Source organism: Vulpes vulpes, chromosome 11 (assembly GCF_048418805.1).
Source record: "Vulpes vulpes isolate BD-2025 chromosome 11, VulVul3, whole genome shotgun sequence".
Classification (NCBI taxonomy): Eukaryota; Metazoa; Chordata; class Mammalia; order Carnivora; family Canidae; genus Vulpes; species Vulpes vulpes.
The window spans coordinates 94,894,951-94,922,484 of NC_132790.1; the positions used below are offsets into that span (position 1 = coordinate 94,894,951).

Here is a 27,534-nt window from a genome sequence, read left to right on the forward strand (position 1 = left end):
GTAAAGTATTAAACCAAGAAGTTGTACTATCCCAACTTCACACTGAGCCTTTTATTCCAATTCTGGGTGAGAATAACCACAAGGCAATTTCTCAGCCGGCGCGGTTGATAAGGACAGAGCTCTGGGGTTTGTGTGCATTCAGCCACCTTCCCGGCCTCACTGGGTCAAGCCTTAAAACCACTTCCAGGTGCCTCTGTATTTGACAGGTGGATCTTAGGTTTTCCAGATACCCCGTCTCCTCTGGTTTTCGACGGCTAACCCAAGCTGCATTAACTTTACAGAAAACCCTGAATTTTCTTTACAGAAAACCCTGATGATTTTCCTACTTGCTATCCCATCTACTCATCTACACAGCAAGGTAGTTGACAAACCAGTGTGCAAGGATCCAGGCAACTCTGCTCTCCTTGGTGTACGCGATGGAAATGCCCGTAACACTGGTTTTTATACTTTCCTAGCACATGTGTTACCTAGAATATATATTTTATTGACATTTAAAAGATTTAGACATCATTTTTCATCATTATAATACATCCAGAACAAGCCACATGTAATATGTCTAGAACAAATCGGGTTGCTGATTTCTTCTGGATCCTTCTGCTGTAAAGAAATCCTATTTCTTCTACCTAAAGCAGGACCACCATATGCTACTCAGATTCCATCTGATTTATGGGATGTCACAAGATTTATCAAAAGTGGCCCGTGACAGGAAGCACATCTATGAACATAGCTAGTGAACGCAGGCAAATAACTTGGAAAAAAGGAAATTGGGCGCTTCACTGTTCTCCACAAAGTTATCTTTGTGTCTTTGAATTTAATTCAATGGCCTGGCAATAGCAAAACCAAAACTGTTTTATTATCTTCAGACAATAGGTGCACTTTTATCCTAGCAGGAAATGGAAACTCTGATTCATGCATTTATTTTCATTAGTCAGGAGAGAGTTTATTGTAGCTTTATATTGGTTCGCTTTCCTGAATGATTTTAAAACTACTCCAGGTGCGAAGTGTGGCAACCCAAGCAAAATAACAGAAAAGGAATCTACAGCTGTGTTCCACGAGAGGCAGAGAAAAAGTTGTCAGTGTGGAAGGCTAATTTTGCATCTGTTTTCTTTCTGTAATGTACCGTTTTAGTAAACATCTTTATTATTTAAAGAGCTCATACAACAGTCACTCCAAGAAATAGTGAAAGAACAATTATGAAATAGAACAAGCAATTAGAAATCAAACATGGAAAAATTATCCACCTCACAAGGAATCATAGAAATGCAAATGAAAATAAGAGCCATTTTTCAGCAATCAGATTAGCAAAAATAATGTGAGGCGGGTGGGTTATTTGCATCAGGCCAGGACTACTCAGTGGAAAAAACAAACAAACAAAAAAAGAATTTAACCAGGGGTAGCAGGATTAGGCAATCTGATAAAAATTTTATGTCAAATTTTGGGAATATATGCAAATTTTGAGGACTGTATCCCTAGATCTTATAAAATTGCTAGTGACACCCCCCCCCCAAAATTAATTACCTTTGAAATGAAAAAGTACCAAAGAATTAGTAATGGTAGTGGCTGGGTATTAGGACAAGAGTTGACGTTTTCTCTCCAGTGTTCTACAGTTCATTTAATTATTCACCCACTAAGTATCTGCTGAGCCCCAGCCAGGTACAAGGCACTATTTCCAGGTGCTAGAGGGAACAAGATGGAAAGGTCCTGGCCTTCTGAGAGGCTAGTCTAGTAGGAAGACAGATGATAAGGGCTTTGTACAAACAAATGTGGAACTATATTAGGCACAGAAGTTAAGGGAGGCCTCTATGAGGAGGTGATGTGTGATCTAAGAAATCTGAATGAAGTGCAGAAATCCGGGTGGGGGCCATTCCAGGCCGAGGAACAGTAAATACACAATCCTAAGGTGGGAAGTTGCCTGTCTTGTGGGTCTGGAGTACTTGTGCAAAATAGGGTGGCCCACGTGGCTGAGGAGCAGAGTAGGAGGGGTGGGGACCAGGGCCCCGGGGCCTCATGGCTATGGCCAGCACTGCAGTTGACCTCAGTCCAGAGTGATAGACATCTCTTTTTGGCTCACTGCTCAGACTACATGGGAAACCACCAGAAAATGAAAAATTCTGAAGAAATTCAGACAGAGAAGTTGTGGGGGTACCCTCCCTGAGATTAATGTCTCTGGGCTATTGTCTCTCGGCCCTGTGAGGTGTTCAGGACTACCTCTGAGGAAGAAGAGAATAAGCTTTAGAGGGGGGAGGTGGTCAGGGGAGCTAGAAACCAGAGCAGCTCTGCTTTTATTTTATTTTATTTATTTATTTATTTATTTATTTTTTCTGCAGCTCTGCTTTTAAAACTTACAAGAGGAGATTCTGATCCCAGGCAAAACAAAATAAGACCTGTATCTCTAAGTTTTATTTGGGAGGGCAGGCCAAGGGGGTTTTGTTCTTAAAAACAAATATAAATAAGACACACAGCAACAACAAACAGAGCTACAACTCTGGATTTTCCTAAGTTTATCCTGAATCAAACTGGGTCTGGGGTGTACCCTTGTTTGGGTCTTCAGGTATTCCTGACTGGTGCTGAGATCATGCCATGACCCAGGAAAGTCTCCAAGACTCTTGGTGTTCACTGTTGTGAGTTTTGAACACTGCCGCCTGGAGCAGTGTCCAGATCGCTTATGGGGAATTGAAGGGAGAACTCCCTCTTTGGTATCTATACATGGAAAAACTACATTTTTCCTCAACACCAGGTGAGGCTTGACCTCATAAATGCTTTGACTTTCATAAATGAACATGCCTTGCTCTTTGCGAGAGCCCCCAAATCTCAAAACCAAAATGCACACGCACCTCTAGCAACCACATAGGGCCTGGGGTATATACATTCTTCGTCCTGGCTTTACTATTTCCTCAGCCATGGTCTCCCTTTACCACAACTTAATTATTTGTGTGTATCCTTTCGCATTATGTATTTATTTTCTAAGAGGCACTAACAGGGAATAAATGAATGCAGGCATCAGAGTTTCATTCTAAAACTCTACCTCTGTGTATCAGGGTATACAAACCGTTATTGGTTAATTTAAAAACGTTCCATGAAGCTAACTGAGCATGCTAGCAGTGACATTTGCTCATTGTCCCAAGAAGAAGGGTTCACTTGACCTAAGGCCACACCTTACAGAGACTCAGTGGAACAAAAAGGGTCTCATCATATTGCATTGTCTTTATAGAACATACTCAGTAGAGGAGCCAGTTGACCCAAGCAAACACTGCTCTTCCCCCATCTTCCACACACACCACCTTAGCCAAGGGATCAAAGCCAACATCTCTCAGATTGGGGCAAACTGACATCATGTGCCTCCTGATAGAGGAGACATTGAGAAGAAGACATCATCACTTCTGTGGCATTCCTGCCAAAAATGTATAACCTAAATCTAAACCATGAGGAAACACCAGACAAATCCAAATTAAAAAACAATCTACAAAATAACTGGCCTATACTCTTCCAAAATGTCACGATCCAAAAACATGGGGGGCGGGGACGCCTAGGAATCATTCCAGGTGAAAAGAGATTAAATAAACAGGACAACTAAACGTAGTGCATGGTCCGTGATAGATCCTGGACCACAAACCAAAACTAAAATAGCCGAAAGGGACATTGTGGTGGCAAATGAAGAAATTTGCAAACACGGATGTGGATTAGACAATAATATTTGTCCCAATGTTAAATTTCCTGATCTGGATACCTATACTGTGCTTATGTAAGAACATACCCTTTTAGAAAATAACAGTCTGAAGTATTGAGGGATAAAAGAGCATGCATGAGGTCTCCAACTTAATCTCAAAAGGTTCAGGAAAAAAAAAATGAAAGGAAAAGATATATGAACATACAGAGAAAGTGAGATAAGCAAATGTGGCGAATCATAAACAATTAACAAAGGCAAATCTGACAAAGGGTATATGGGAGTTCCTTGTACTGGAAACTCTTCTGTAAGTTTAAGATTATTTGAAAATAAAAGGTAATGTATTAAAAAAAAAAAAAAAAAAAAACAAGAAAAACAAGAAAAACTTCCCTATCCACACCCTAAACTCCCTGGAGACTGAAAAATCTCAGTCTGGCAGGGTCAGGAGAAACTGCGTCACGTATGGGCCATTGTATAGTAACATTTTTATCTTTGAGGAACAACCCCCCCCCCCCAAATAAACAATGGTTTTGAGAACTGACCAGGGTTTGAAGGGGAGAGAACCCCAGTTGTCATAGGTGCTAAGGATTCTAAGACTTCACACCCACTGTTCCTCCCAGCTCCCCACCCCCACACCAGATCCCAACTGTTACTTAGAAATAACTGAGTGAAGTTTGTCAGGAGGCACCGACTTCCGGTTGTAAAATAAATTAGTCATGGGATGTAATGTACAGTTAGCAGTAGTGTATCATATATTTGAACATGGCTATCAGAGTACATCTCGATTGTCCTCATCACAAGAAAAAGAATTTTGTGACTGTGTGGTGACGATGTTAACGATTTACAGTGGTGAGCATTTCGTAACATGCACCTGTATCAAATCATCACGTCGTACTGGAAAAGGGGGGGGAATCTCATGTTCAAAAAAAAAAAAAAAAACAAAAACAAGACAGCTGGGAAGGCAGGATAAGGAATTGCTCTATGGGACTGGTCAGAACAGTCTTACAGAAGAAACATTCTGGACAACCGTACCTGACAACAGGACACCGGACTTTAAAGAATTAAGTTTGCTTCGGAGGGGAATCTGAGCCCTAAGAGTTAACTGACTGTACAGCTTGAGGCCCTTGACTTTCCAGAGTTGGAGCTGGAGGAGTTATTCCTCGTTGGCCTTCTTGACAGATGAAAAACTGGACAATCGCAAAGGGCAGAGTTGGGTCTGGAGAAGGCACTAGCAAAGGCAGATATGGAAGTATGTCTCAGGAAGAAACGTGTCAGGCCAAAGCCAGGTATTTTAATACAGTTTGGGCCCTGGGACTCCCTCAAATTGCAGGGAAAATGAGTTTTGTGTTTAAAACTAGGGCAGAGACAGAGGAGAAGACTATGCACAAAAGACTGAGACATGCTGCAGACTGGAGAAGTGAGGTCTCCAGTGGAATATCCTTCGACGGCAGCGTCTCAGGCCATAGAGATAGACCAACTACAGAAGCAAGGAGCTCAGAAGCCTTCCCATTTGTGGCTGCTCTGAGTGTTCATTTTATTAGGATGGGCTGATCCAATTCCACTTGGGGAGCGATTAGAGTTCCATTCTAATTAATTCAGGCATTCCAGCAGTTGACAGAAGTAGAAAAGGAATATTTTTCTTGATATTTGAAGTGTGAGCTTTGAAGCAGCTAAATGAAAGTTTTGTGAGCCAGGACGAAGTCACCCACATTAAACAATATTTTTTACTTTATTTTCTTCCAGCCCTGCAAATCTGTAACTCTTGGCAGAACTGAAAACTCACAACTCGATCTTCACTGGTGTCTGAGAAATAGAATACTGGAAAGGAAAAGGACTAAAATAATATGGAATGAAATGCATGACATGTACTGGGAAGCAAAATAACTTCAAATGAAACTTCCATTTATGGCTTAGTCAAAAACATATGGATATGCAAGCTGAAAAACAGAGCTGGTTGGGAACACTAGGTGCCTGGTGAAAAATACACTTTTTATGACAACCTTAAATCATTCATTGCACAAGAAAGTAGCGCCCCAAACAAATCCCCACCCCCCAACCCCACCCCCTGCAACACACCTGGTGAATCTGCAATTACTTGTTTCCTTTGATAAAAGCAAACCATGTCAAAATTGTACTTCTTAAGGAATTCCTATACTTCACTAACAAACATTCCAAATAACCTGGAAGAAAGGAGAAAGCTAAAGGAAGGCACAAAAATTTACGTACAAGAGTATTGACTGCAACATCATTTATTAACAGTAGAAAAATAGCATCAACCTGTAGGTCTCTCTATAGAAGAACTGGATAAATAAATTATAGTATAGTCCCCTATAGGATATTATAGGGGGTTTGCAAACAGAAATATGCTCAAGTCCATTCATAAACAATGAGAATCCAGTCTGTACCTATCAGAATTATAAAGACTAAAATGTCTGATAATGGACATCACTGGCCAGAGTAGGAGGAAAGGAACATTTTGATGCACTGTTGGGACTGGTGTTAAATGACATAACCTTTTTGGAGGGCAATAGAACATCTATTAGAACTTCAAATGCACATAATTTTTAGATCCAGGAAGTCTACTTCTGCAAAATGACCTTATTCATTAACAGCATAAGGCACGAAGATTTACGTACAGGGATGCATATTGTAGCACAGCTTAATAACTGTACAATCAAAAAGGAATCTAAATACCCAGTATAAGGGACTGTTTAAATAAATTTGGTACATCAATAGAGTGGAATATTACATAATCCTGGCAAAGAATGAATACATCCCTAAGTATGAATTTAGAAAGCTCTCTAGGATATGTTAAGTTTAAAAAAGACATATACACCCAAGCAAACATATGTATGTAGAGTATTTCTAGAACACTCAGGAAGCCAGTAGCAATGTTTTTGAGGAAGAGGAGAGAAAGGCTGGGGGTCTCGGTGTGAAAGAGACTTACTTCCCATGAATAGCCTTTGGAACTGTTTGAATTTTTTGTCGTGTGTGTGTTACTTTTCTAATAAAAACAGCTAATCAAAAATTATTGTAGACAAATATTAATGGAAATGGAAAGATGCTCATGACATGCTAAATGGAAAAGCTGGCTACAAAAAAAAGAATATAGAAGGTTTTCCAACCTTTTTTGTTCACATTTATATTGAAAAAAGACAAATATATGAGAAAATGTTAGTGTGGTTTTGATTGATCAGATTACAATGTTTTTTTTTTTTAATTTTTTTTTCTCATTTTTTGCTGATCAGCTGTTCTAGGATGACCAAATAGTAATTATAGAATATGGGGGGGGGGGGATTTTTGAATCTTGTTGCCTCAAATATGTTTAGGATCTTATCTTTTCCTGCCTTTTTTTTTTAAACCAAGGAGAGGAGGTGATCTTCCTCTCCTCAGCCCTTAATGAGAAAAGACCATGAAGGCCTTTGTTTTCTTGGCTTCTCTTACAGTATTATTTTGCTGACTTCATCACAGAGAATTATTCAGAGTCAAGCATGGTGGAACAGCTGTCCCTGACCACCAGCAACTGCAAAACACCCAGGGAATAAATTTAGACTTCCAGAAAGGAAGAAGAAATCAATCTTCCAGTTGATATGGGGTGGGAGACGTGATGATCACACACAGGCCGGGACACCACCAGGCGCCCCAACGAGGAGATGAAAGAAGAGTGTCCAAATGTCACTCAGCACTTATTAATTTGGAACAAGTGGCCAAAGGACAAACCATCCCAGAATCCCTTCACCTCCAACTAGCTGGGTGAAATTCCCTACAACAAGGAAGTTCCTGAGGGCATACTATTGGAAGTCAGCCAGCAGATACTATTAAAACTGTCATAATGATTTCTTAAACTCTCAACAAAGGCCCACAGCTTGGTGAAGAAATTAGAATCCATCGAAAATAACTAAAGAAGGGAGGTAGTACACACAAAGAAGGGACTTAAGAAAAGCCTGGCCTGGCCTTTACCTCCTTCCCAAGAGGCTCTGCTCCTCTCTGGGGTATGGGGTGCCTCTCTGGCATTTTTCAGCAGTTTAGGCCTGCAATGGCCTGATTCTCTGGTCAACTCTCAGCAAGCAAAGTTCAAGGTGAGCTTACACACTTACCATGTGAATTTAGACAATATAGTGCAATAACCTGGATCTTAAACCGCAAAGTTTCCCTTGTTTTTTTGAAGTTTATTTGGTATGACTGGGGTCAAAACTTTCTGGCAAGTGGCCTCAGCGATCATGCACCCAATGTTCACCCGTGCATCAGCACTAACAAGTGCCGAAATGACAAATGCCAATGCCATAATAATAAATGTCTACTTTGGACAAAGAAGCCAGTCAAAAAGCTGGCGAGCACGTTCAGAGTTCTTTTCAGATACCTCAAGTTAAAGAATGCATAGCCTAAGGGAGTTTTTGCCATTGACTATGATGGCTTTCTCAAATCACTGTGCTAAAAAAAAAACACATAATCTTGCTGCAGCTCCTACACCTGGCTGATGACCAGTGTCAACTGGGCACTTGAAGAAAACACTCATTCCAAGACCCCAACTGACACCACCTGAAACAGGATTTCCTAGAGGTGGGGGCCTAGGCATTATTCCAGCAGCAGCCTAACACTGTTCTTTAAGGAGCAATCACATGACTGGATCCTGACGATGTACGGTTAACAAATGCCCCAAAGGATCTTACCCCATGCTAGATGTGGATCCCCACCGGGAGAAACCTTGATCTTAGAGACTAGAGAATAACTTGTTTGCCACTGGCAAATTCAGTCAACTGCAGAAGTTTGAAGATTCATGGTATTGTCTGGACTGCACATGGGGCCTGCTTCCTTCTTCCCAACACCCCTTCCTCCTCTCCTTCTATAAAAAGCTCAAGACATCAACTGGTTCTCCTTTTTTTTTTTTCTTTTAGGAAAAAAGTAAAAGGAGTATAACCACATCACAGAGAAAATAAAGGGAATCACCCCCAGTCAAAAAAGCTTACTGTAAATCACTATTAACATTCAAAAATACGTAATTGACTTACTTAACACATTAACTCTACAAAGTGGTGCACCTGTGATACATAATGCACTTGGCTGGGGGCTAGAAATACACAGATGGAGAGCAAAGTCTGTGGGAAAGGAGAAGCTAAAGAGTCTTTTTTTAAAAAACAAAATTATAGTCATAGCACAAATAATTTTTTCTGCTTCATAAAATTAGACTGAAATAATAAAGTTTTCCATATGCCACATAGCCCTATAACTATTATTTTAATGGTTACAAATATATTTATCATTGTGTTGCATGCATTTACTGGGTGCTTTGTTATAAATAACCCATCTTTGTGTGCACGATTTTCCAAAGTGTTTATTGGGCATATACACAGGAATTTGATCTTGGAGAATATTTTCTTAGGAAAATGTGGCATCAAACATTTTTCATGGCTCTTAAGACTTCCTGTCAAAGAGATTTTCCACCTAAATTTCTAAATTTCACGTAATAAAGTCTACAAGCATTTACCACCTCATCTTACTTCATCCAGACAAATGAATACAGTTGACCATTGAACAATATGGGTTTGAACTGCATGGGTCCAATTAAACACCAATTTTTTTACAGAATAGTACTGTAAATGTATTTTCTCTTGTGATTTTCTTAACAGTTTCTCTTCTCTAGCTTACTTTTATTGTAAGAATACAGTAATATACATATAACATACAACATATGTGTTAGTTGACTGTATTAACAGTAAGGCTTTGGGTCAAGAGTAGGCTATTAGTTAAGTTTTTGGGGAATCAAAGTTATGTGTGGCTTTTTGACGGTGCAGGGGTCTGTTCCCCAACCCCTTGCGTTGTTCAAGAGTTAACTGTTCAGATCTGGGTAAGAGATTCATCCACATTAAGATAAATGGAATATACACATGGAAACCCCAAATTAATTTCTTTATATACTATTACATCTCCCTTTATTGCATGAGAGGAATTGAATCAGTTGATTTAATGTTTTTAGCTCCCATTTCATAGATCTTTAGAAGCCTTCAAAGAAGAAAAAAAACTGCAATGAATCTCTTTTTGGAAATTCCAAAGAACAGTCTTCAATAATGTTGCTTAGATAGAGGGAATTTTGACAACTGATAGCTTCCTGCAAATCCAAGATGAAAATAATGATTTCTACAGTATTTAGAAAACTGTTTCTCCTTTTTCTAACCAAGGGGAGAAAAAAAGGCTTTTTAACCAGAACCCCCGCCCTTTTTCCCCGTGCCTACCAGTCTTCCTTCCCTGCCATATCCACCCACTTTCTATCACCACATTCCTACCAACATCCTGTCACTCAATCCCCCCTCCTGTAAAGTTGTGACGCTTTTTCAGTTTGTCTTTGGGTTTGTGTGTGTGTGTGTGCTTAAACACCTCATGCTAATTTATGCTGCAGAAACACAAAGTTCAAAAAGTAGAGAGAATATCCGAGCTGGAAAAATCCCAGTAGCTAGATGTGTCTGCCACAAACTCACCACAGAAATTGGATTAGAAAAAAAACAAAACAAAACAAACCATTGGAAAAAGAATTTTAAAAGATAGCCTACGTATAAATCTGGCTTTTAGCAAACCTTAGCATCTGTGTTTTAAGCAACACTGGGTTGCAGCGTCCCTTAGCTATTTTATTCGCTTTTGATAAAATGTTTTTAAGTGCTTTGTGCACTTCCTAGAGGGAATAAGCCAACTTACCAAACTGAGCACAGACAAGATTTTCCATCTTGTCTTGAAAAGCACGCCCTGCAAAAAAGAAAAACACACACACACACATGTGTTTATAATTTGAAGTACAGATTAAGACAGACCTGGAGGACTTAGACTCTGGCCTGGTGGACGGCACATCTTCAAAGGGGAAAGTGTGCGTGCGTGCGTGTGTGTGTGTGTGATATTTTTAAAATTCCTATAGCATTAAAAATACTCTCTGGCTGCACTTTACCAAAAGTTTCTGAACCAGCTAGGGCTGGCAGTCTGGTGAGGTTGTTATACAGGCTTTATTTTTCCTGTTCTGTCTGGGAGGATACTGGCACCCCAGGTCGGGGCCTCATTCCAACAAAGAGGTCTGTTAATGTGTGACAGGAGCCCAGCACACCATGGTTTATGATCACTAGGATTATCACCAAAAGGGCAAAATTGCATGTCACTTTCTCTTGGCAATAACATTTTAAAATGCGGGGATATTTTAGGTTGCTGCATGATTTCAGTATTTGTGTGCTGAGAAATGGGAAAACCTTGCCACCGGCACACTTGCAGGGGCGGAAATGTCCTTCACGTGGAACTTGAGTGTGCCTGCTTGTCACAGACGCCCTGTTAATAATCTGATGGGGAAAGAGCCGGGTCGGAGCACGTGCCTCTTCATCATCTCCTCCCGACTGCTGTCTGTCTGTCCTCTGCAAACGTATTTTTGCAATATAGAAGCAAAAGTGCCCAAATGGATACAAGTTATAGGAAGCATGTCCATCTGAGACTGCACACCACAAGCTCTTCACACACCCCCCCCCCAAAGGACACAGGGGCCAGAAAAGTGAGGAAAAAAATCAGGCTACCAGGTGGGGATCCTGAGGCCCTGGGATCGAATCCCGCACCAGGCTCCCCTGCAGGGAGCCTGTGTCTCCCTCTGCCTATGCCTCTGCCTCTCTGTGTGTCTCAAAAATCTTTAAAAAATAAATAAAAAATAAATAAAAAATATAAAGAAACCTTTGGTGGCTTTCTATAGGCCAAGTACCTAAGTACCCAAGACAATGTTTGGGAGATAGGCATCACAGCAGCTGGGTATGTTTGCTGTCATTATCACCACTTTACAAAGAAGGCAAAGGAGACCAAGAGAGGGTGATAACAAACAAAACTAGTCAATGTCTAACCCAAGAGAAACTCAACTCTGACCCCAAACTCTTCCCATCAACCACTATACAAAAAGGCGCCCAGCCTCTACCCTACCCCCCTCACTTCCCTAACACCCTAACTGATTTCCTTTACAGGCCTTATTCCCACCCCCCCCCCCCCCAAGCTCATTGTCCTATATATTAGAATAGGGCCTGCGCAGAGTCCTTTTTTTTCCTGTTTGTTTCATTTTTCCCCCTTCAAAAAAATTCAGTAAGTGTTAATACTGGTTAATGAGACCAGCGAGCCAATTCAAAGATACAAGGTCCAACCCGGTTTGTATTATGAAACAAACAAAAAGGTTCATGTTATGGAAAAAAAAAAAATCAACTTTCACACGTACATTTTCCCCCTTCACTATTACATAAAAGCGAGGGCTCTAAGCAAGTTGTCGGCCCCAAGCTTCCACCCAGAAATCATCTCCCCTCAACTCCTGAAGCTCTCCAATGTCTTCCTTTCTTCTTCCATTCACTGGGCATTTCTGGGGATTGAGACACTAAGGTCACCAATCTGCTCAAACAGAATCAAGTAGGACAAAACCTGACAGAAAATCTGATTTGGCAAACACAAAAACAAAAATTTCAGTTAAAAACTAGACCAAGCCAGAGATGGGTCTTTGAAATAAAAAATTTTAAAAGGGACAGAGGGGTAGGCGCCTGGGTGACTCAGTGGTTGAGCATCTGCCTTCGGCTCAGGTCATGATTGATCCTAGGGTCCTGGGATCAAGTCCCGCATCGGGCTTCCTGCAGGGACCCCGCTTCTTTCTCTGCTTGTGTCGCTGCCTCTCTCTGTGTGTCTCCCATGAATAAATATTTTTTTAAAAAAACCAACAACCTTTTTTTTTTTTTTTTTTGCATTTTTCCCCTGCAGAGTCTATTTCATTTTACTTGGGCATTTGAAAAGTTAGTTGAGTTTAGAGATACAAACGGATCTACAGTCCTACATAGATGGTTTTTCACTGGATGCTGATGCAGCCCGACAAAAGTTTACTCCACTTTACAAGTCACTCGCTTCGGGACACCTTTAAGTGACAGGTCTCTTCTCTGCCAATTAAAATATGACTTAACTTGCAAGCTACATTTCAGGAATAGACGCACTGAAAAAATCAGATATTCACGGAGAAGCTTCTCCTGGGGGGAGGGGAACGCACTGAAACATTTCCACCAGAGGGCACTACATTCATTGAAAGTAATAAACATTGTTCCTAATTTAAAGAGCTTCGCGCTCTAACCCGCCCCAAATAACTTTTTTTTCCTTAAGAGCTTTTATGATGAACAATGAAATTATCTTCAAATATAACATGGAATTAAATATAAAACTTTCTCCCCACTAAGAATAACGTTAATAATAAGAATAAAACAATGACGGCTTGCTATGTGCCAGGCATCAGATCTACGTACTTGACATAGATAAACTCACATAATCTCTTCGTGCTATAATAATAATCTTCATGTTACATATAGGGAAACTAAGGCAAAATTAGTTTATTATTAATTAACAGAGTCACCAAGCTAAGTAATGGGCAAAGCCAGGTTTCAAATTCTGACAGTCTGATTCCCAAAATCCATGAACCCAATCTAGTAAAACACAGAATCCCAATAAGAGGATTTATTTCTGAAAGTAGTGATAGCATAGATTATATCACGGCCCTAGAAATATAGAAAATTAGCCTATAAAAGATACTAATTTTAATCATCTTGTAATACTATTATTAGTCGTATTTTGACATTTTCACATGTACATAAATACCTCCCCGTGAAGGAGACATATCACTTAAGTTCACTTAGCTACAGCCAATGAAAAGACCAAAATTCAGATTTAAGAAGTAGAAGGATCTGCTCTTCATGGTTTTAAAAATTGATAATAACGCGATGAGATGAGCACTGGGTGTTGTACTTTATGTTGGCAAACTAAATTTAAAGAAACAAGAAAAAAAAGGATATGCGATTTAAACTGACCTTCCAAGTATGTACTGATGTATCTAAGCAAATAAAACAAAATTGAAAAATAATTGATAATAGATAGTATACACTATGGAGAGAGCTATAGATTGAAATAACATATTCTGAATAAATCACTTATTATGAGGACCACACTGTGACCCTCTAAATCACCCCAGTCTTTGGCGGTATTGGCATTCCCTGTTACATGTCTATCCTTGGGATACATCTGTGATTCGCCATAGGCTAGCAACAAATATTCAAATACTGTGAGGGAAAAAACCGGAAATGTGTTGAGAAATTTACTGCTTCAACTGATCTGAAATCTGGAAAGTAAGGTATTTTAACTCAGCAATAGGTAAATATGTTTCCAACATTCAGATCACAGTTTCTTGAGATATCCTTTACCGGCAATGGTGCTTTTGCAGGGAGGGAGGTGGAGCACAAGCGCAGACAGATTCACAAATGCCTTCAATGCTGAGTTTCGAGCATTCAAGTTTCCTTTTAATTTAATTACTCCACTTTGTACTTATTGCACAATTTTTAAAAATGAAGGCAAGTACATAAAACAGCATAAACAAGGATATTCATTCCAGAATTGTGTGTACTAGCAACACACTAGTCACAACCTAGATATCCATCAGATGGGGTCCGCCAGTTAAATACGCTAATTATGGCATATCATTATGTTGAGGCTATGAGGAAATCTTTTAAAAGAATAAAGCAGCTCTGTGTGTACAGATATTACAGCAGACAAGGCAAGGGACAGAACAGTAGGTAGAGTGTGCTAGCACTCATGTGAAGAAACACAAATCCATGACCAGAAAGCACTAGAGGACTCCAGGAATGGGGATCCGAGAAAGACTTACTTTTTGAACAATGCTTTGAAAAAGTGTTTTAATTTTTTTAACCGAGTCCATGAAAGACTTTTTCCCCCCAATTATAATGAATTATAAAATTAAAGTTAATACTTTAATAATCAACCTTTAGAATTGTTGATGAAAATTAAATGGCTAAAAGAAACCTCGAAACTAGTCTAATGCTACCTAATTTGTGGTTTCTTTACTACACTTGCAACTGTTTTCTATTTGAGCTCTTATATATTTGGGACAAATGAGTCATGGGAAGTTTTGGTTTACCACTGCTGGTAGAAGCATTGGTACCATTTTCCTTGATCTGCCTCTTAGATATGGGACACCAGAGAAGTTACTCCAAGTCGTTTGCTTTTGGATATATTTTACATCTGCAAGCTTTAAAATGGCAGATCCAGACTTCCTGGAAGAACAGACAATATATTTACTTGACGCTGACTCGGGTTTACTTGAGTTCATACTCACTTTGGCTAAGTCACAGTATGAGGGAAGGTGTCTGGGAATAATGCTTCCATTTTTATCCTGTTCATTCCCTGAAAAATCCAACAGGAGATTCTTTTCACTCTAAAATTAACTATTCTGTGTATAAAGCAGTATCTGGATACCTGATCTTTAATGGAAATGTTATCTGAAAGTTTATCCTTTATAAAACTTTAAAAGTACCCTTTCTTCTTAGCCTTTGTGTGTGTGCCTGGACTGACAACAGAGGCTGGTTAGTAACGTCGCGGCAGTGTCTTAATTCACATCTGATTTCTTTAGCGGGCAGAGTTTTAGTTCCTCTTTAGTAAAGGCAATGAGCAGAAAATAATCTCTTCTCAATTCTAAAATCACATTTAAACATTCTCAGTGAGGTGAAGAGTGAACTACAGTGTCCTGAGGTAGGCATCTCGAGAAGCCTCGCACAGATTAGGTAAAGGCTGAATGCCTTCCAAACCAGGGCAGGCTCAGTTCAAACTCCAAACGCAAGCTGTGTGACCTTAAAAAATCTTCCTACTCCATAAAATGGGAATGCTATCATTTCTTGTAGGGTTGTGGTGAGTTGAATGAGATAAGGCATGAAAGCACCCAGCCTGGTGTCAGTCGCACATGATGCAAAATAATCGTAATAAAAGAAGGAAGGAATGGGATGAGAGGTCAGAATTGCACCTCTGCAAGTCTTCAGGACTAAATTCACAGAATCGGGGATAGACTGGATGAAATGAGTGATTTTTTAAAAAGCTTTTTTTTTTTTTTTTTTTTTTTCAAAAAACTCCAATTGAGGCAATTGAAGGAGACATGGAAACTGTAGGGTGAACCCAGGTAGCAATACCATGACCAGGTAGCAAAGGCGCCAAGAAAAAAAGGCAAAGGTGACAGAAGGGTAATGCGCCCAAGAACCATCTGGATGCACAAGCAGACACCGAGACAGCCAGAGCTGCTTCCGAGCTCCAGAGCCCCTTGGCTAAATACTTGTTCATTCAGTCCAACTGGAAGCTTTGGGCTTACCGAGATTCGGCTGCGACACGGCCATGGACCTCTGGGATGCTGGGGTGGAAGTGGCAGCAGGGTGGAGGTTCATAGGATTCAGGGACTGATTCATCGCCTTCCTAGGGTCTTGCCATGTGGTGATTTTTTCTATGTGACTAAAAGAAGGAAAACAATTATCTTTTTAATTGTCAGCGTGATTATCATTATCACCATCACCAATAACAGCGCAAGAGTTAAATGACACTGGCTCTTCTTCCTTAGGACCTGCTGACAAAGGGCTGACACATTGTGTTTGTTTCCACCCAAGGTCACACTTGCCCACATAGCCCTCCATTCAAGGGCCCCAGCAGGGACTCTCTGAATACCACCCCAGGACTTAGCTGTCCCAGCCTCCCCAAAAAACCCTCTTAAAGGTTTTCTGCGTCACCAGTGTATCTCCTCCCGGACAAAGAGTCTTTGCTTCCCAGCTCCTCAGGTGCTTCCCCACCATGCAGTCACTGGGATGCCATGGTGTGAACTCCTCCCCCAAAGCAGGACTGAGCTCTCCTGCCCCACCAGCCCTCCCACACTCTCAGGCTCACATAATTGACATAATGAGGACACCTCTGCCGATCTCAGCCAAAGACAGAGCTCTTGACACCAACCTCGTAAACATGACATTACTGAGCTCTTACTAAGAGCAAGGAAGGCCCTGTGAGGGTCACACAGGTAAGACATGCAACCCTCAAGAACTTTACGTTCCACCCAACAAGGTAACAACGGTGTAGCTAGAGGACAGAGTAGCAGGAAGATAGGCAAGCGCCAGATATGCGGAGAAACCCAAATGTCAAGGCATGAAGGCTTCTGCAGGGAAAAACATGATTAAACTTTCGCTACACAAAACTTCCAGGATTTGTCACTGTGACTTAATCTCAGAGAAACTGGCACAATATAAGCTTCTGCCCAGAGTTTCCGTATGTCCTTAGAAAGATGGGCAGGACCTCCAGCTTTGTCTTCCTCCTCCCAAACCACATCATAAATCATTCCTGGCGCCTTCTATATCCATGCCATCAACTCCTTTCTGAGATTTTATTATATTTTTCTTTTAAAGATGAGCATGTTCATCTGGTGCCATAACTTTGTTTTATGAACTGTTATCGGAGTTCTTCCTAGATTCCTATACAACAAACCCTGATAACGAAATTGAATGCTGTCAGCCTTTTGTTCTAGGTCTTGCAACTAGGTTTGCCTCTCTCAAAGCAACTGTGGCTGTCAACCTCCACACTTAAGAGACCCTCTTAGGTCCACCTGAAAAGGAGCGTTCTTTGGTTAACCACACCTTAATTTTGAATAACAATAGCCTCCTTTGAATCCTTGTTAGCATAGCAAGACACTATTATAATCCTTAAATTTAATCCTAAATCAGTGCAATTCCTCCCCGCCCCCAATGCCCAATGGAGTTGTATTTGTCTTTTCTTCTGCATCTGTTTCCTCGCATTTGAATGCTGCCACTGCTAAACTTCTTCAGATTTCTTTATCCCATACAGCAAGTTATTGCCACAGAGAACTGCCTTGAGTGAACACTTGGATGTTTTCCCAAGAAGGCCTTTAAATGAGTGTGATTTTAAATAAATAAATAAATAAATAAATAAATAAATAAATAAATAAAGTGTGATTTCAAAAAAAAAAGTCAGGCTTGGTAAAGGAAGCATAATTAAGTTTAACTGTTGAGTTTCCATACTGTAAAAACATCAAGTCTTCAAAACATAATAAAAAATGAACTGGGAGGAATAAAAATGTTAAAACCAGGACTGTCTTGTTAAGAACAACCCAAAAAGATGGGGAAAGACAACTAAAGAGATGAGAAACACTTGACTCAAGCACAAAGAGATGAAAGAGAAAGAAACAATGGTCTTAGTTACACCTTCAGTTTAACAATCAAATTCTGTTGAAAGCTTTCATAAAACCGTTTGGTCAACTTCTGGTCAAGTGGAAACTCATCACCAACCTCAGGGGCTTTGTCAAAGCCCTTCAAAGTGAGGAACCAATTGATGAGGATGTCAGAGTTAAGTAAACTCCCTTTATCAAAGCAATCAGAGCTAAGAAACCCTCTGACCAACCATTCCTTCAGGTGCCACACGATGAAAACATGTTTTCCAAGGTAGGGACGTCCTGCGTACTTTCCACAACGGTACCAGAAGGAAAGGAATCTTTCTCTCTTTCCTGAACCTTCCTTAGACGCTCTGATACCGAGGATCTGGATGCTGCACCAGAGGCAGCAGGGGCACAGGCAGGGTGAGAGAGAGTTGATGCACATCGTGTGGTGAAAGACATCTAAGGTCACTACTGTGGTCACACATGCAGGTAGGAAGGACTCAGGAGCCGGAATGATGTGTTCCCAAAAGCTGGTCCCCATTCTCCTCTCCCATTCTGAACCAGTGGGTTGTTCGAATCTGGGGAGAGTAAAAAGGCCCGCACCCCCAAGTGGTAAATGAGCCCAGCTTGCCTAAGGGCTGTCGCCACAGCTGGCCAGCCTCCATCCCCTGGAACAGAGCGCTGGGGCTTTCTGGGAGGACACTCGGGGCCCCATCCCAGAGAGGTCTGACCCCAAAGAGGTGCGACTCAGCCGTGGCTTAGTCCAAGTCCAAGAGCTCCCCCAGGACCGTGGGAGCCTCCTCGGCCCACCCTTCAAACCCCATGCCCAGCCAACGCTTTTACAGGAGTTCTGTTCCCAGCAGATCTGTTAATTAAAAGTGTCACTCACGGTATTCCCCAAAGACTAGAGTACAAGAGGGAGCCTCAAGTGAGCAGTTCTCATTGCTCGGAAACAGCCCTGAGAAGAAAGCCACTCGAATTCCCAGCCTCTTGCAGGCCCACCAGTCGCCCCCACACCAGCTCTGCCCTAAAGCTCGGCTTCTGTGATGTCCAGGGTGGCTCCCAGTCCAAAAGCAAAAGCAAGGCCTTTGCTCACAAGAACTTAATACATCGCTGATGATTTGATCTGAAAGCTACATTCTGCTGTTGTTCAAATCATTTAGCTCCTGTCACCCGGTTCCCGAAGGCAGGCTAAGCCACCGGCCCTTTCACACTGCTGTCTCATCTCCGCTCCCTCTGAGTTACTGACTCATTTCCTTTCTCGGATTTCTCAGTGTAACCTTACTGTCTGCCAGGACCCGCAGTTGAGCTGGATTAATCCCCACTTCCCTGCTACTCCCACCTCTTTCCTGATTTCACTCCCTTGCTGCCGCGTCTTACTTCAACCAAATGTCTCTGCTGTTTTTCAAAGTCTAATCTCTCCTGAAAATTTATATATATCAATACATATATATGTATATATATATATATATGTATTGATATATAATCTACCTACCTATGTGTCTCCGCTGACTACATATACTGTACAGTCCTCAGAAAATTGGAACAAAATGGGAAAAAAGATATCAAACTATTTATGGTGATCCAGGCAAATAAGAGGCCCATTGGTGCTTTTTTCCCCCCTTATCAAAATGCTCCTGTACTTCCTAGGTTTGTAAGTGACTATGAGTTGTTTCCATGGGCAGGAAAAAACAGAAATACTCATGAAGGTACAACATGACAAAAAGGAAAATGATGCATGGTCATGCAGGCCACAGGGTACCAAACTGTGATTGAAGATAAACTGTAGATTTGACTTGTCACCGTCATGGGGCCAAGGATTAGGGAAACGGAATTGATCACCTGGCCCCGGGTTGTTTATAAAGAAAAAGAATGCCAGTTCCCAAGAAAGGGAAAACCTTTCCTGACACCAAAAGGTATTTTTCCCTGGGGGTGGGGGTCGGGATAGGTGTGGGAGGGAGCCTGTAAGGGTTTCACAGGGAGACCCCCAGGTGGTGTGTGTGGCAAAGAAAGGGTGCCTCTCTAACCAAGATAATGGGAGTGGTCTTCTCTTTCTTTGGGGGCCCCTTTGACCACTATTTCCCAGACTCCCTCATTTCACAGTCACAGAAAACTCCTCACCTCCACTCATGTCAGGAGTCTGGGCTCCAAGAAGATTCCAGGTTCAAAAAGAGCTTCAGCTGTTAGGAGCTACAGTTTTTGCTCAGGGGCAAAAAAGGTCGGGGCTTCTCTGAGAAGATGTTTGGCTGGAAAACTGTTGTGTGAACTAATTTTTCCTTCTTGAATTAATATGTTCTTCAATAGACACATGAATTTAGAAAGCCAGCTTATTTTCCGGGGAAATTCTGTGTTTAAGGCTGAACCGGCATTGAAATGAGCGGAAGGGGAGGCGGCCTGGCCACCCTCCACCCTCCTGGTCTCCCTCCCCTCTCTGCCTGGTCCCTCCCATCAGCCTCCAGGGAATCGTTAACTTAGCTCTTATTTCCTCCTCTCCAGCCTCCTGTGTGACCTTTCACCTTGAGGAGCACAGGGGCCTCCAGGCTTCCCCTCCTCCAGTCTTTCTGGTTTTCCTCCGCCCTTCATCCCTTCCCCCACCCCGTCTGACAATCCCCCCTCCATCCCACCTCTAGACTCATATCCAAGGATAGCGGGGATCCAAGTCACCCTGGGTCCTTGGTCTCAATAAAAGTACTACTCACACGGGCACCTTCCAGGTCGACAACCTACTGGTGTGACACTGTGTGTTCTGGAAAGATCAAAGTCTTGCGTCACGCATACCTGAGTTTTAACGTTACCTCTGATCCTGTTTGACCTCTTTGGACAAGCCACTTCACCCATCCTGGTCTCGGCACCCAGATCCATGGGACAGGAGCAAAAGAAGCTAACAAACACACGGGTTCCCCATCAGGGAAACTAATGACAGCCACAGTCACCCGCAGATTTCACGACCAGTTTACTGGGCTTCCCAAGCTCACCTCCCCAGCAGGGAATGTGTGGAAGGCTGCTCCCTCCCCAAAGCCCAAGGCTGACAGCGTAGGTTCAAGTTTACTCAACAGCATGAATTGTTCGCCTATTGTGCACCATGCACTAGGTAGGGATAAAAATTAAAAGCATTTTGTAAATATAAAACCCGGACTAGCAGCAGAACCATTAAAGGCAAAGATAAAATCTTCTCCGTAAAAATAGAACCCACCAGCATCTTAAAGCCCAGGAAAAGGCCTGGTGTTTGGAGATGAATTTATCCTCCAGCCCATGACCTATTACACTAACTTTATGGAAGGAAGCCACACAACAAAGACTTTCTGAAATAGAGAAGGTCTATGTAATACATTTTGTATTGCTGGAAGCATACAGAGATATAAAAATAGAAATGATTCTGAGCGCTTGATTTTGAAAGAATTTAGAGTTCTTAGCAACATAAGCTGCTTGCCTATTTCCACGGGCAAAGATTTCATCTTTCAGCATAAGTGTTTTTGCCTTTTTTGCTCCTCCTTCTCGCCACCCTCACTTTAATATATTTGAGTTTCACGTTAGTGTCACGTTACTCAGGGCTCCCTGCCATCAACAGAGCTGTTAGGACAGGACTTAGAAGTAGCCTCCAACCTGCCCCTTCTTTTCTACCACAAACCAGCTAGAGGTGGTTAAAGAGAACACCAATGAGGTGGGAATTTAAAGGCAGCCTGGGGTCATAAAATCAAGGCGGACTGGTTCTAAACTCAATTCACATTCAGTACCACTTGGCTCCAGTCCCCCGAACAATCCCAGACACTCTTCAAGCTCTCCTTTCACTCTCTCTTTTTGGGGGGTGCTAATGCTCCATCTCTTCCAATGGAACAGACGCTCTTTCGATGGCAGAAATGACCCGAGGGGGCATAGCAAGGTGCTCTGCATACAGCCAGCATTTGCAAAAAGAGTACCCTTGAGGCAACCGGAATATCCAAAAACCCAATTTAGGGCATAAGTAAACCGTCTTATTTTTTAAAAATCAGACATCAAAATGTCTTTGGATTTACCAGACCAATTCACCACCCTCTTAACGTTGTAACAAACGTACACGACATACCGGAGACTATTTGCTTAAAAAGCGCTAAACGAACTTGGCAACTGGCTCGTTGGGAACCAGTGTGATTAAACCCATCAGTGTTAAGAATGAAAATTGAAACAGATTTGCGTGAGGATGATCATTTCCAAGAGAGGACCTGCCAAGTAAGTTTGACCCACTGTCAGCAGACAACAAACGCCACGCCAGTGTTTAATCCTGTACCAGATGGCAAGAAGACTTGTCCGAGGCTCACATGAAAGCTCTGAAATGTTCCCCCAGTTAGAATTAAAATACAAATACCCAAGAAGTCGGTTTGCTTTTTTGTTGTTGCATTTTGGGGATAAAGGCTGCCTGTGTTTCAGTTACATTAAACATGCTGGCAGTATGCTCTTATTTAAATTTCAAGACCTAGGAAATGACACATCATATCTTACTCATATCTTGCATTTCTTTGAGAGGAGCCTTTTGTTTTGTTTTGTTTTGTTTTGTGCCAATGGTACTTAGCTCTTCCAACTGACACCAGAGGTGGGTCCTAGCCACAGGAACAAAGACAGCTGCTGGCGTACACACTTACTAATTCTCCCAGGCCCAGATGTACACTCTCTCCAGCTACTTCCTCTGCTGTCACCTAAAACCAGAAAGTAGTGGAAACTGATCACATAGGTGCCCCCAACCCCAGCCCCACCGCGGGGGGGGGAGTCTCTGGCAGGGGTAGCCACCATCACCTGACAGCTCACAGCCCACTTCTGAACCAGCAGCCATCGAGCAAGGGTCCCTCTGCTTAACCCCATCAATCCAGTTGGATAGTGGGACGTGGGCTTTTGAACTGCGATACACTGATGATGGGAAATAAACTGCCAGCATTTCCCCTGGCTGAATAGACATTTTATTTCCAAAGCCCTCACACTCCTTCCCAGGTTTTCATCCCTCCTGTTGTCACCCTAATCGACGATTCTTTGCCACAACAAAGCGGCTTTCGTAACACTGTAAGTGGTTACGATTATTCTATTTCTCTGTTCTGCCCAAATCCTGCAGCGGGCCACCTCTTGCGAGTCCCCGGCGCCGCAGAGAAGCTACAGCGAGGTCCAAGCTGGGCGGCAAGGGTCACAGCCGACACGGCCACTGGCGAAGCACTGGGACCATCCACGGGCTAAATCCCCAAACCATCCAGGCCGTCTCACGCCACTCCAGAAAGGTGACTGCTCGCAGAATGGAAGTGCGCGTATTAATGAGAAAGCCCATCCCTCTCGGAAACCACAAGGAATTTAGAGTTGGTCCGATTTTCACTTCGGCAGCTCATCAAACGGTGCTGCAGTCTACGACCCAGGAATAATAACTCACAGACAAATAGGGGATTTTCAAAAATCCTCTAATAAAAGATGACACAAGACCAGAAGCATTATTTCGGTGCATGTTTCCGGTCTCGACCATTCACTTGCCAATTCAAAAACATTTTCGGAGTCCTCTGGAATGCTCAGGGAATGGCAGGGATTGTAGCTTGAACTACCGGGCTCTACCCCTCGACGTGCATCCCAGCCGAGCCCAGAAGCCTCCCCCGTTGAAGCTCCGTTGAACCTCCACTCGCGCTTCCGTCGCGGCCAGCCGTGGCCAGAGATCCACGCGAGCCCCCGCCTTTCCTGCACGCTCCCACTCCCTACCCCGCTGTCAGGGAGCGCAGAGTGTCCCCCGAAGACTGTGACACTCTCCTGGGCTGGGTCTAGCCTTCTGCTGCCGGGCTAGGAAAGAAGGGGACTCCGGGAATGTGCCCCTCCGGGAGAAAAGCCACTTGGGGACACCAAGTGACTCATCGACTCAGCCCCACAGTGTGTGACTCGCCCACCTGGCTCCAGAGGGTGAGCCACTGTGTCAGAGGCACCCCGATGTCCCTGCCGAGGTCCCCAACGTCACCCAACGCGGGCAAACCTGACTTCACCTCTGCACACTAAGCCAAACTCTTACTTAACCTTATTTTCCCTAATTCCCTAAAAAAAGCAAGAACAAGAGAAGGACTGGGATTGGGTTTTGCTTGTTCACCATAGGCCAAGAGCCCCATTAGAGAATTTCGCTATTCTGCAATTTTATCATCAGCGCTTAGCATTTTTTCCTCTTTCCAATGCTATTAAAAGATTAATAAATCAAGGTCGCCTGGGTGGCTCAGTGGTTGAGCATCCGCCTTCGGCTCAGATTGTGATCCTGGGGTCCTGGGATCGAGTCCTGGATCAGGCTCCCCCTCAGGGAGCCTGCTTCCCCCTCTGCCTGTGTCTCTGCCTCTCTCTGTGTCTCTCATGAATAAATAAATCTTTAAAAAATAAAAATTAAAGGAAAATAAAAGATTTATATAAACCATGTCAAATTCCTTCTCTTGAAACCAAACAGCATAAGAGTTTATTTCACTGTTTTATTATTTCCAGATATCAAGTATATTATCCCACTTTCCCCTTTTTCACCAACAAAAATAGGGAATGGGAATGAGAAGTGGAGAAAAGATGAGGTTCTTTAAGAATGGTGAATTCTAGAATTATCAATAGGCAGTGGACTGCGTCCATCCATTTAATCATTCGACCAAGAGTTTACAACCGGGCTGTATCTTCCATGGGGCCTCAGTTCCCGAAATCAATTTTGGAAAATGCAGGGTGTGGTGAAAAGTACAACTGAAAATCTTTAAATGGCCCATGATGTGCAGTCTGCTAGGCTTTGTGTAAGTGATACCGTCTTTCAGGAAGTCCAAGGCAGCCAGTTCCCTCCAGGGTTAAGACACGGTACTGCTTCTACAGCCAAGCTCCAGAGGAAGTGATGCTGTCCTCAAATACTTATGTTGGGATCTGCTCAGCACATAGTGTTGACTTCGTGCCACTTAATGCTCAGCACATAGTGTTGACTTCGTGCCACTTAAATAGGCTTAGAGCCCTAAGTGCCCGTGTCATCTTCTGCTCCCACACGGATGTATCAGAAAATGATCCAGTGTGGGCCCTAGGAGTCAACAATCAAATTGGTGGGGAGGTATGACCAAGAAATAATGAATGGTGTGGAGGTGAACAGAACACAAATCCTACTTTTACTGTTATTATAAGTGGTCCAGGGCCTGACATTCCATCTTGATAGCTATGTGTTAGACATGCTCCCCGTATCAGCTGCGTCTGACATCTGGGAAGCAGCTTTAATCTCGCAATCATTTTTTAAAAGAAGTTTGTTTTTAAGCCACTGAGTTACTTTAAATGCTAAAATACTTTGAAAATTGTTTTTCCAGGCTCTCCGTGCCCAACACATGTTTCAACGTGTTGTTTTTCCAGTTGGTCTTCCAGTGTGTCTTAATTGACACTCTGCTTGCCTGCTCCTGAGCCACTTTGCACAGGAGAAAGCTCAAGTGAACTGCAAATGCCCTCCTTTCTCTTCTTTCTAATGGAGCCAACTGAATTAAATGTCACTTGCCCAAAAGAAGAGGGCAAGGCCTCCTTAAAACCCCAAAATTCCTTTGAATTCATCTAGCTTCACTTCTATTCAGGCGAAGAGATTCAATCCCTTTTTGTTGGTTTTGTTTTTCTAAATTCTGAGAAGAGGATGAGCCACACTGTGCTCTGGTCATCGGAGCCACTTTGTGCACATGTTTGAAAGACATGACTCAGCTGGTGCTAGAGAAGAGACTGGCATAAACCCTAGCCTCCATCTGGAGAAAGACCGGAGGTGCTTTTCAGAGCTAGTGTCCCATTTCACCAGAAATGATTTTGGAGGATCCAAGACAAAAACCGAGGTGTTAAAAAGAGACTGAGTTAAGCTCCGGAGGCAGGGAAGGGAGAGGACCACTGGAGACTTAGAAAATCACTGCACAACACTACTTAGGTTTCATGCTTTAAACCCAGCCCACATATCCTTTTACATGTATTTCTTGGCATCTTTGGTTGAAAGGATCACCCAAATTAGGCAGAGTGTTCCACAGTATTTCTGAACTTTGCCTCTGCAATTAACCAGCTAAGAGAACGTTGTAACCTCACCTAGCATCTCCAGGCCTTGGTGTCCTCCAATGGTAAAATGGGCATAAAAACATGCATTTTATGAGGTTGTTTTGACTATTTCATCAAATGACATAAGTAGGGGCAACCTGGGTGGCTCAGGGTGGCTCAGTGGTTGAGCATCTATCTGCCTTTTGGCTCAGGTTGTGATCCTGCAATCCTAGGATCAAGTGCTGCATAGGGCTCCCCATCGGGAGCCTGCTTCCCTCTCTGCCTCTTTCTGTGTCTCTCATGGATAAATAAATAAAATCTTAAAAAAAAAAAGAAAAAGACAAAAGTAAAGCACCTGGTCAGTGCCAGACATACAGGACACTATAAATATTTTTTTTTAAGATTTATTTGAGAGAGAGCATGTGGAGGGGCAGAGGGAGAGAATCTTCCAGCAGACTCCTGCTGAGCACGGAGCCCACAGAGAGCAGAGCTCAATCCTACGACCTATGAGACCATGCATGACCTGAGCCAAAACCAAGAGCCAGTAACTCAACCAACTGAGCCACCCAGGTGCCCCATGACACTACATATAATGAAAATCTAGCCCAAAGCTTTAAAGGAATCTGAGGAGTTCAAATGCACAAAAATCAGCAAACACACTATGGTACAATGAACCCAAGAAAACGGATTGGAAATAACAGCAGACATCAATTCACAGCAAAAACTACAAATAGGCTTATTTCACATGGAGTGGCTAAGTAATAACTGATTTAGAGAAAAAAATATTGTTAAAACACAAAAGGACAAGTTAACCACAGCCCTCAGGTGGTTCCTTCTGTTTGGTTTGGTTTTTTGTTTGTTTTGCGTTGTACTAATATCAACTCTCAGATCCAGTGTAAGAGAAAGCCAGAGCTTACAGTCCTTCAGTGTCTTTGTCAGGGAGGCGCTTGTGGTGGCGAGGAGCATCCCGTGTCAGCACAAGACTTTCTGCCCATGGTTAAAGTAGACCGAGATTTTAGCTTGAAGTGCAAAGCAAGATCAGTTTGAACACCAGAAAAAGAATACCCGATGGCTTTCCATTTTTCCTAAGAAAAAAGCTCAGGAAATATTAGGCCAATTTAGTTTTGTAATCAAATTTACAAGGTGACAGTGGTTCACCCCCACAGCTCACCCCAAAATGTAGGTAGAGGTCAGGTGTAGAAATCCAAGAAGACACGAAGCTTCTCTGACTCCACAAATGGAAAAACAAATTTAACCTAAAAAGTACTATAGTTTTAGATAAAACATGTTTACGCAAACTCCAAAGACAGTAAACTTGGTACCCACAGGTGGAGGAGGTTTAATAAAAAATCTACTATTGCTTTAATCTTTTCTTAACAAAGAACAGACACATGTATCTGTTTCAATTTCTTATGACTCATTTCCCCATCCAAATCCCACTGTTCTTCACTAAAGTAGCTGGCATTACTTCTCAGATAAAATACACATCCATTTATGTGTACATAATTTTAAATTTGGTATGATTTTAAACTTACAGGAAACACGCAAGAATATTCAAGGTACTTCCACCTACTAAGGCACCAGCTGTCGTATTTTTTTCAAAGTTGGTTCTGACTGAAAAGTAGAACTAGAATAATCATCTGTTTTTATGTGATCCCATAATGATAGTAGTACTTTGGCAGGTCTTTTTTGAACTTTGAAGAGAAGTGAATCTTGCTCTGTAACACATGCAAGATAAAACAAACAAACAAAAAAAGATGGGAAAAAAGCTAAGATAACCAGTCTGAATAACCAAGTCAAGAAACAAAGCGACACCACATTTGATAACATCTAAACAAAGGCAATAGCAATTTGGCAATAATTGTGATCTTTAATACCCTCTCAC

At 42.3% G+C, this 27,534-nt stretch overlaps 1 protein-coding gene across 1 annotated transcript in view; it reads right to left on the reverse strand.

Moving 5' to 3' along the window:
- Positions 1–27,534, reverse strand: part of WWTR1 (WW domain containing transcription regulator 1) — a 131,723-nt gene that overhangs the window by 37,011 nt on the left and 67,178 nt on the right. The window contains exon 3 of the mRNA XM_072727122.1: positions 15,834–15,970. Within this exon, the coding sequence (XP_072583223.1) occupies positions 15,834–15,970 (137 nt within the window). The remainder of the gene's footprint in view (positions 1–15,833; positions 15,971–27,534) is intronic.